Below are 11,557 nucleotides of genomic sequence, written 5' to 3' on the forward strand. Positions count from 1 at the left end.
TTTATTTTTCAGTTAAAAAAAATGTATGACTACTAAAAAAAAAAAAAAAAAAAAAAAGAGAACCAAAAAAAAATAATAATAATAGTAATAAGGAATAATAACATGCTTCCTAGAGCTACGTTTGGGACTGATTCCCGAAGAATACCCTTGTTTCGGGATACGTAGGCAGCCTTCGGGCGCGGCCTTTGCACTTATCGAATTTTAATTTTTGTTGTTTCAGGATGCACGGTGCTAAAGCTTTGATGATTGACATTACCAATAGTGTTTTCATATGTAACAGGGACACATGCCCTATTTCTATTTCCGTCTCTCTTTATATATACCTTTTGCAAAGCGGGAAATGAAAAAGTAAAAAGAACTTTTGACAATGATTAAGTAATTCGCGATTGAACCCCATAGTTGAACCAATCCTCCATTTTAAAAAAAGCTTTAGGATGGCCCAAACCCGTACCTTTTCTTAATTTATATAATTTATTTGCGTAAAACAAAATTCTTTATTCATATTAAGGACCAAGTACAAAAGCTATTAAGGACCAAAGCTAATAAGGACCAATTAGAATTTTAGTGGACGGAGGAATTTTAAACTCTTCATGATGACCCCAGGGGAATCTTTGACAGTGCTCAGCAAGAAATAAAGCCCCTTTTAGATCCCCTTGCAAGAAATGTCGTATACTAATTTCCCAATCATGTGAGCACATCATTTGGAGTATATTGCATAACATTAACTCAACCTCCGTGGTAGAGATGTCTAAACTAGCCAAGGCTAGATTATAAATACCAACATCTACCAGCACTTCCAAATGCTTCACTCGTAGCAATCGAGCCTTTTTCAAACCTTGTTGTAATAACGATAAGACAAAGAGCGATAGGCCAGGCCCTTTAACCTTAGAACCAAACCCGATCACCCAGTTTTCCTCAGCATTCCGTAATGTGAACCCACCCCTACTTTTGAATGCACCATCGGAGATGGCTGCGAAGGAGAGTGTGTAAGGTTTTATGTGCACCCAAGGATCAGTTATCTGTGCCTTTGAAAATATGTCCATTAAAGAAAATAGACCCCTCTGGCCTATTGTCCATAATGTTTCGGGAATCGCGAATGAAGGAATTCTAGATTCAGGTATTTTTTGGAAGAAACTTTCTTTATAACGCAAATAACTCGACGGCCCACCCAGTGCTGCCTTTAAGAGATCATGTGAAACAAAATCCGATAAATTTAACCAGGCATGGTTAGCAGAACTTTGGCTCGGACCCTTCCCTTCTCGTAATGGAACCTCTAAGGAAGTCTTACGATGTGAAACATAGGCAGATAAACTTATTAAATCTGCAGTTACTTGATTCAAAGAAAAGAAACATGTTTCACTCCACAAAAATAAGATTGGTGGGAGTGAGCCAGACCCACGGAAGACTGAAAATGTTCGGATACCAAAACTCTTTGCTACCTCTTCGCCTATTCTAGGGTCTGAAAGAAGAAGTACAAAACAAGTAGGTTGGTATGTTTTGAGTAGCATGAGGAGATGACCGGGAAGTCGAGTCATAAGTTGATCTCGAACGTCCCACAACAACAACTAAGTGCCCTATGACTTGTAAGGTTGACAGGTAATGGGGATGTCGAGCTAGAACTTTCTCCGGAGTTATAAGGAAAAGGGAGTGTTTTGTGACTTATGATAGCCAAAATAGAATAAGTCAAGCTTAAAGGGAATTGTAGACTTAGAGACATGGCCAAAACTGTAGTGTCCGCCACGAATAGAACTAAGGACTCTAAAGGATCACTCATACGAAACGTTTGAGATAAATTACCTACCAACACAGGCCTCACTAACGGAGTAGGAGAAGTAGTTGAGGGGAGAATTTGGTTAGAAAATCCCGTAGGAGAATCAACGACTAAGCGGTCCTCCAACAACATGGAAGCAAGAGCCGCTTCATGTTCCCTATCCCTTAAGTTTTGAAGAGAAGGAGTAGGGTCTTCTGAGAAAAATTGGATCAACCTCCTCACACGGGATGAACGAGAACCTTGAGGAGGCAAATTAAGATCCATGGGAAATACTCCTATAAAAAAAAACTTGTATGAGTTCTTGCTTTTGTTGTTTTAATTTTAGGAAGGATAAGGTTATATCATCCCTAGGATAACTGATGAATTTATATATAGGCTAGAGTTTATAACAGACCCAACGATAGCGTGTCACGAAATTCAAGACACAAGGAGATAACAAACAAAATCTCAAAACTTCTAACACAAGCTAGAGGCAAACCTATGAATCTCGACAAAACTTCTTTTAAAGAAAAGAGAATCTTTTCAAACAAGTTTATATAATCATATTAATTGGTATTTAGGTGTTCATCTCTCAGTTAAATATTCATTAGTCGTATTTCTTTTATGTTTACTTGTTGCGATCATGAATACTAACGTCTTTCCTTTTTTTTTTTCCTTCTCTTATCACACTATCATGTCATTTTCATTTCCAGGAGTTCTATATGGACCCGTGCTGGATCTAGACTTGTTCGCCAAGCCCCTTTTAATTGTAGAAGATCCCTTTCTGCAGAGTTCTCCCCTTGCCCGATATCAGTCATATTCTCCTCCCCCAGCTGTAGTAGCATGGCTGGAACTTCAAACAATGAGCAACAAAATTCGAGCTTCAGCTTAGATCCTTTCGTGGAACTTAAGGGGAAGATGCAAGCCATAATCGAACGACGAGATACTGTAGAGCAAACTGTGGTGAATTTCATAAAACAAAACACACAGATGCATCCTAATGTGCCAGAATCGGAAGTAGCCTCACCATTCCCACTGGAAGTTGGAAACAATGACAGGGAAATTCCCACCAAGATTGAAGAGGAAATGACCAGGATGAAAGAAGTGTTGAAAGGTATCACTCAGGCCGAAACATGGATGGACATCCATGGGCTAACTCTCTTTCCTAAAGCGCGCCTCCCATATGGTTTTAAGATGCCTGTTCTTTCGCACTTTGATGGAACAGGAAGTCCTACCAACTTCTTAAAACTCTACGTTGGCGCTATGAGCCCTTGGGGCGTAGATGAACCACTGATGGCTCAGTTATTTCAACAATATCTTGATGGAGCTGCTTCACACTGGTTTTTGAATCTGGAAAATTCAAAGAAATCCACTTGGGCCGACATAGTGAGAGAGTTTTCCAACCAATATAAATACAATGAGGAAGTTGATATCACGAGAAGGGATTTGGAGACAACTGCACAGAATATTAATGAAACATTTTCTTCCTTCATTACTAGATGGAGAAATAAAGCAGCTAAAATGATAAATAGGCCAAATGAAGAAGAGCAATTGCAGATGATTGTGAAGAATCTCCTTCCTGTATATCAAAAGCAGATGGCATATCAATACTTCCCCTCTTTTAAAGCTCTTATCTCAACTGGGTCATTAGTTGAAGATGCCATAAAGAAGGGAGAGATCAAGAAGGAAGACTTTAACAATGGCAACTCATATAATTCAAGGTTCGGGGCTAATAAGAAGATCACCAATAATGATGCATCTGCTTCAAAGCCTACAAACATGATATACAGCATTGGGGCAACCTCGGCATTTCAACTCCGACCCCAAAAAGAATTCACTCCTTTAAATATGACATATGCCCAGGCATTCTCCAAACTAAAAAAGGCCAATCTCATCCAACCTTTGAACCCAAGACCTCCACCAAGGAACCCGCCACCAACGTACAACCCAAACAAACATTGTGAATTTCATCAAGGAGCCGGGCACGACATTGAAAGTTGTACGACATTCAAGCATCGACTACAAGACTTGATAGATGGTGGAAGACTCTCTGTTGGAACCTTAGCCAACAAACCAAATAACACGCAACCTAGCATCACAAATAACCCCCTTCCAAATCACAAACCCCTTACCTCCATAAATGCCATCTCCACCTACACAAATGATTTTGACCCAACCCAATTGATCACCAGAAATGAATCTTGTGAATGTGAAGCACCAGCGACTGAAATAGGCAGGTGTCTAGATAATGAGCTTGCTTCCCATAGAATCATCAAGATAAGGGGTCACGACTATACCCTCCGCAAGGATCCTTTTGCTATGATGTGTGGGGCTATAGATTACGACAATGCATACTTTATATTGGACCGTGAGGAAGATGAAGATGCTGCATCTGTAATGGCTATTGTTGAAAGAAACACGGGAGCTTATTTCTCCACTCCAAACAACTATAGGCACCCTATATGCCTTGATGACCTTAGTGATGATGAAGTAGTGGAAGTATCCCATTTAACTCGAGCAGGTCGACACTTCAAGCCCTCTTACCTTGAAGAAGATAATCCATTAGATGCCTTACGAAGAAAAGAAAAAGGGAAAGAACTAATGGTAGATGAAGTCAACATAGAAGATGATGCTATCAAGCGAATGAAGGAGGTCAATGCTAATGTTTCTATATGGAAGTTGCTTATGCACTCGCAACCACATCGAAGTGCGGTCCTTAAGCATTTGAATGAAGCTTCGGTTGACCCATCCATTACTCCAGATCAGATTGTAGGCCTTATTCATGGTGTAGACCGTACTCTCATGTTCACGGACGAAGATCTCCCTGAAGTTTCAAACCATAATAATTCATTACACATCACTGTTCGATGCAATGGATGGACGATACCTAGAGTTCTTGTGGATAACGGATCTGCAATCAATGTATGTCCCTATCGAGTGCTCACTAAGCTTGGTCATTCGAAAGATGATTTAGCACCATCAAGCCAAGTGGTTCGAGCCTATGACAACGCCACCAGAGAAGTTTTGGGTTCCATCGAATTACTTATAGAATATGGCCCAATGGCTAGGAAAGTAGACTTCATAGTGATTGACATCAAAGCATGCTTTAACTTCTTGCTAGGAAGACCTTGGTTACATGAAAACAAGGCTGTAGCCTCAACGTTACATCAAAAAGTGAAATTAATGACCGATCACGGAACAGTCTCCATCCCCGGAGATCCAGATATCATGAACATCTCATCTATCGGGAAATCTGTGCTACACCTAGATGAAGAAGAAGGGAGTCGCTTGGATGGTTTTAATGTCTTTTGCATTGAAAGTGGTGGGTGGATAGAGGTATCTGATGAGGATGGTAATGAAGAACCAGAAGACCCAATTGAGATCCCAGAAGAAGGCGATGAACCTCTGTATCAAGAAAAGGAAGAAGAACCTAGAACCCCAGAGGATAGAATCAACAATGAACAACAAGAACGAGAAGGAGAGTCGTGGACTAGTAGCGATAGTCGTGCAAATAGCAATGACGCACGCGATGACTTTGATTTAGATTTTGATGTTCCAATGTTTAGAATGCCAATTTTCCCAGAAAAATTAATTTTGTTTCCGGGCTATAAACATGAACCAAGATATCAAGATCTACCAAAGTTGGAAAAATTTGATGGCACAGGTGACCCAATGATCCATCTCAATAAGTTCGTTAATGTCCTTGCTCCCTTGGATGTCCCTGAAGAGCACCTCCCTACATTATTTGATCGTAGCTTGGAAGGCGAAGCGTTAGCTTGGTATTATAGCTTCGAACGCATTGGTGAAGCGACTTGGAAAGAGATATCACAAGCTTTTGTTAATTGGGCTTATAATTTTAGTCAAACGGACCCTCAGAAGTTGGTCTTAGTCACAACCCTACAGACAAATCAAGAAACATTCTCTCACTTCTGCTCTCGATGTTCTGTTGTACGATCCAAGCTCCGAAATCCTATCACAGATAAAGAGTCTATGCTCATCATGCTTAAGAACCTTAATGATTTCTATTACCGTCAAATGGTTACAATGAGATACAATGTTCTTGGGCATATGGAACAACATGGGTTCGATATCGACACATATAAATTACTAGACCATAGGCCAAGGGTCAATCCATGTGCCGAAACATCTAACAGAAGATCATTTACAGAAATTAATGAGCCTCTAAGTGCGGTGTATCGTCGTTTGCACAGGAAATGCCTTATAAGAACAAAGGGATACGTATGTGTAATCCTGCCACCTGAAGTAAATATGGAAAGATACCGTAGTTATTGCAGTCAGTTTGGCCATACGACTGATTCATGTTATGATCTTCGATGCTCTATCCAAGACCTCATTGATCGTAGGATAATCGACCCAATCCACACAAGGCCTAGGACTGGACACAATCTTGTGCGGCGTTTTTCATCGCAACAATGGTCGTCTCAATATGCAATCTTTCGAGGATTACTCGATGAAGGCGCTATTAGACCACTTCCTCGACAACCTGGAGCTAGCCCTATAGGAGTAGACCTCCACAAATATTGTCATTATCACCAACTTCACGGTCACGACACCGATGGATGTCACGCTCTTCGCTTGCGCATCAAACATATCACCAAGATATCACATTTGAGTCGTAAAAGGTCAATATCCATTAATGTCTTATCAACTTCTAATGGTGAAGAAAACCCTATGAATCTCATGACATACGATCCTCTAAGTGAAGAAATGGGACGGATGAATGTGAATGAACAGTTATCTCCAGCACCACAATCCGATGGGTCATCCAGTGATGAAGAACCCTTTTGGATGAAAGATGAGGAATTTGCCGTGACTGCGGATGGAGAAGATACATCCGCAAAAAAAGTAGCTTCTATTCAATCAATCATGGAGCCACATATCTTTCTAAGACGAATCGACAATGAAACCAAGAAAGCATGTACTCAAGTATGTAAAGCATGGGCTAGATGGTTGTATAAAATGAAGCAGGATGGTTATGATGAAGAACCTAGCGAAGGTTCAGGACATTAACAAATAAATAATCATGATCCACACTTCCGTTCATTCATAGCCAACCTCGTTTAAACGCAACTTCTAGAAAAACCCAAAAAAAAAAACCAAAAAATAGAAAACCCACAAAAAACCAAAAAAATAGAAAACCCACAAAAAAACCAAAAAAACAAGAAAAACCCACAAAAAACCAAAAAAACAAGAAAAACCCAAAAAAACAAAAAAAAAAAAGAAAATCCCACAATAAGAAAAACTAAAAAAAAAAAAAAAAAATCCACAAAAATGCCTCCTTTTACTACCCTAAGAACTACGTGCAGCTTGATCCCCCATGGCACACTATAACACTGAAACTCCTATAATCACCATACCCTTCATTACTTACTTTTCTCACCACGCCATTGGGGGTACGTAGGCAACTCAGGCATGAGTTCAGCTGCTTAAACACAAAACCAACCTTCCACTTTATATGTGTATTGCAAACAAAATAGAGATTATGCAGAATTTGGACTCATATAAGGTACAAGGAGATACGCAAGCGCGTAAGAAAATTGTTGAGTTTCTTGACATCCGCTGAAGAAAATTATTAAAGGGATACAGGCCCATGTTCTACATCTTTGTCCTTTATTTTATTTTATTTTATTTTTAAAGTTGGTATAACATGAGAGATGAACACCTATAAACCCTTTTGTTAACTCAGATCACTTCTCCTTATTGATTAATCATAATACATCTCCGTGTTTGCATACCAAAATGGTTTCAGTAGCATGGATGAATGTCAAACAATGAGCGAGTTCTAACATCTTGAGAAGCATCTATTCTAACACCTTAATCAACGACCCTTACTGACCTTTTCTTTCCTTTATCAAAACGTCATTTACTTTTTTTTCCAAACAAAAAATTCATACATATGCATTTCTTAAGTTTCCTTTTTTATAAAAAAAAAAAAAGTTTTCTTATTTGGCATATGAATTTGCATGATTCATACATATCTTTTCTTTCCAACTTTGGTTGACTTTAATACCCCTTGTATAGGTAACCACCCAGGATAAACAGACATCTGATTTGGAAGCCTTCTCTTTACAAATATGACCAATCCCTCTCAACAAACCAGCCTTTCAGGACGACTAGAAAATCCCATCCTAAAAAACCAAGGTTTGATGCCCCAGCCACTTACTAAGGGTCTACAATTAATGATGAAAATGGGTTATATACCTGGTCAAGGTTTAGGTCGAAACAATGAAGGAAGGAGGGACCCTATCCCCATCATTGACAAGAAGAATCGCCATGGTTTAGGATATGATTCTAGCCACGACTTTCGCACTCACAAAAGATCATCTTTAACACTCAATGGATAGTTCGTTTTACAAAATGATACCGAGCCATACCATGAATTCCTGAGCCGTGGTATGACTTTACCTCACGAAAAATACTCCCTGGACTGGAAATCTTCTTCGCTGAGGCTAGAGACGAGGATGTGGTAGAAAAGTGGTTTTATGAGAAGCCTAAACAAAAGGAATACATTGATTGGATAGAGTACTTGAAGCATGGAGTTCTGAGAAATTTATTTTCTACAAAATTTGGAGATATTGAAGACATAGATCCATTATCACTCATAGTACCAGTTGAGGGTGATGTTCAACTCCAAATGAAAACCGAAAAGACTCAAAACCAACCCTACCTAAAAGACCCTTCCCTTAAAAATTTTTCAAAAACAAATGAGATTCATTTCTCCCATTCAGATGGCTATGAAACGGATAGTTCCTCATCCAGCCAACTTTCCCTCCACACACAATCTGACTTTTCTGATCATGAAGACTTTGAAGCTCATGTAGAATCTAAACATGTTTGTATGCAAGAAATTAATGTTGATTATCATGAGTTATCTGACAATGAATCTTTCAATGAGCCTAAATCATGCATGACACCTATAGAAGTGTCCATAGTCATTGATATAGGCATAGAAGGTGACATAAGAGAGGTTAAATTAAGATCTTCCCTCTCCCCTGAAGAACAAGTTGCATTCATTTCATTACTTAAAGACTATGTAGACGTGTTTGCATGGTCATACGCTGATATGCCAGGTGTGGACCGTAACATAGCTGAACATCGTATTCCTCTCTATCCAGACAGCAAGCCAAAACAACAAAAGTTGCGAAGAATGAAGCCAGAAGTCAGTCTTAAGGTCAAAGAGGAGATCCAGAAGCAGCTTGATGCAAAATTCATTCGACCAATTAAACACCCTGAATGGTTGGCTAATGTGGTGATAGTTCCTAAAAAGGAAGGAAAGGTTCGAGTATGCATAGACTTCAGAGATTTAAATGCAGCATCGCCAAAGGATTATTTCCCACCGCCCCACATAGATGTCTTGGTGGATAGTACTGCGGGACATGCAATGTTCTCATTCATGGATGGTTTTTCAGGATATAATCAAATACTGATGGCGATGGATGATACACCAAAAACATCATTTATTACCCCATGGGGGACATTTTGCTACCAAGCGATGCCCTTCGGACTAAAAAATGCTGGGGCTACTTATCAACGTGCTACAACAACCATCCTACATGACCTCATTCATGACACTGTTGAAGTGTACGTGGATGATATGATTGTTAAAAGCCATGACCGTATGGAACACATATCGGCATTGAAGTCTTTCTTCGATAGAATTCGGAAATACAACTTAAGATTAAACCCCCAGAAATGTGTGTTTGGGGTAACTTCCGGAAAACTTCTAGGATTTATTGTAAGCCAAGAAGGAATCAAGGTTGATTCAGATAAGGTTAAGGCCATTAAGGAATTTCCTCCTCCAAAGAATGAAAAAGAAATAAGAGGTTTTTTGGGAAGAATTCAGTACATCAGCAGGTTCATATCACAACTTACGACTAGATGTGAACCAATCTTCAAACTTCTTCGGAAAAATGTGCCAAAAAAGTGGAATGATGAGTGTCAAGATTCATTTGATTCAATGAAAAATTATCTTTCTAATCCTCCAGTTTTGATGCCACCCAAGCCCGGGGAACCTTTGCTCTTGTACCTTACAGTGACAGAAACTGCCATGGGTGGATTGTTGGCGCAATATCAAGAAGGTACCAAGAAAGAAATTGCTATTTATTATCTAAGCAAAAAGTTCTTAGAATATGAGACTAGATATACTCCCTTAGAAAGGGCATGCATCGCTCTAATCTACGCGACAAAAAAGCTCCGACATTATCTACAAGCTCATACAACATTCCTTATCTCATGATTAGACCCTATCAAATATATCTTTGAGAAACCTATTCTGAGTGAAAGATTTGCAAGATGGCATGCTATTCTCTCAGAATTCGATATTCAATGTATTAGTCAAAAATCTGTTAAAGGGAGAGCCATATCTGAAGCGTTAGCTGATGGGCCTATATCAGGAGATGAATTCGATAACGACTTTCCGGATGAACACTTATTCAATATTAATACATCACAATGGAGGATGTACTTTGATGGAGCATCTAATAGAAGGGGGAATAGTGCAGGTGTGTTACTTATTGATCCACAAGGAGTTCATATTCCCTTTTCAATAAAACTTAGTTTTCCAACAACCAATAACACCGCTAAATATGAAGCTTGCATCTACGGTGTAAAGGCAGCCTTAGCAGCAGGGGCAAGAAATCTTATAGTGTATGGTGATTCAAACCTCATTATATCTCAGACAATTGGAGTGTGGAGGGTTCGAGATGAAAGGTTGCAAATGTATACTGACCATCTCCAAAAACTTATCCCCTGCTTTGAGGAAATCGATTTCAAACATCTCCCTCGAGAACAAAATAGTTTCACTGACGCCCTAGCAAATCTGGCAGTAAATTTAACCTGGGAAGATAACGTTAAAGTTCGGTCTGTAACTGTAGAAGAAAAAAGTTCCCCGGTGATCATGGATGAAGAAATGATCGCATCATTAACTATACAAGATGAAGAGGACGCTTGGTATAGTGACATAAAAAATTTCTTGGCCACTCGAGAATATCCCGAAGGGAGTCATAAAAAAGATCAACTTGCAATTCGAAGGCTAGCCGCTCATTTTGTGATATTAAAAGATCAATTGTACCATAAAGGTTTTGATGGAACCTTGCAACTATGTATTCATGGTGAACAAGTCCGAAAGGTCATGGGAGAAATCCACGGAGGAGAATGCGGACCACATATGAACGGATGAATGTTGGCTCGTAAGATTTTGCGAGCCGGGTATTATTGGACCACCTTGGAGACAGATTGCATACACTTTGTAAGGACATGTAAGAAGTGTCAAATCTTTGCAAATCTCAACCATATGCCACATGTATCACTACATAATCTCACTTCACCGTGGCCATTCTCAAGTTGGGGCATCGACATCATTGGACAAATTCATCCGAAAGCTTCAAATGGGCATCAATACATTTTAGTAGCAATTGATTATTTTTCAAAATCGATTGAAGCAGCATCATTTTCCAAGTTAGGTGCAAAACAAGTCTCGAAATTCGTTATAAATAACATTATTTGTCGCTATGGAGTACCTTTTGAAATGATTTCGGACAATGGGTCGCAATTCGAGGGGCAATTGAAAGAAACTCTTGAAAAGTATAAAGTTAGACATCATCAATCTTCTCCTTATCGCCCTCAAACCAATGGAGCAGTTGAAGCAGCCAATAAGACCATTCGGACAATAATCGCAAAAATGCTCTTTGGGGATATAGAATCTCTATTCGAACCCCAACAGGAACTACTCCTTACTCCTTGGTGTATGGGATGGAGCCCATCCTTCCCATAGAAATCGAAATTCAA

General features: G+C 39.4%; 1 protein-coding gene across 1 annotated transcript; it reads left to right on the forward strand.

The window, feature by feature from the left end:
* Nucleotides 1-7,959: 7,959 nt before the first annotated feature.
* Nucleotides 7,960-10,949, forward strand: LOC145583875 (uncharacterized). Its single transcript, XM_081640833.1, has 3 exons — nucleotides 7,960-8,047; nucleotides 8,293-9,849; nucleotides 10,012-10,949. Exons 1-3 carry the CDS (start codon nucleotides 7,960-7,962, stop codon nucleotides 10,947-10,949), a joined length of 2,583 nt encoding a protein of 860 aa, XP_081496959.1.
* Nucleotides 10,950-11,557: the final 608 nt, after the last annotated feature.

Source organism: Chenopodium album, chromosome 16, assembly GCF_948465745.1.
Source record: "Chenopodium album chromosome 16, dcCheAlbu1.1, whole genome shotgun sequence".
In the NCBI taxonomy this organism is placed as follows: domain Eukaryota; kingdom Viridiplantae; phylum Streptophyta; class Magnoliopsida; order Caryophyllales; family Amaranthaceae; genus Chenopodium; species Chenopodium album.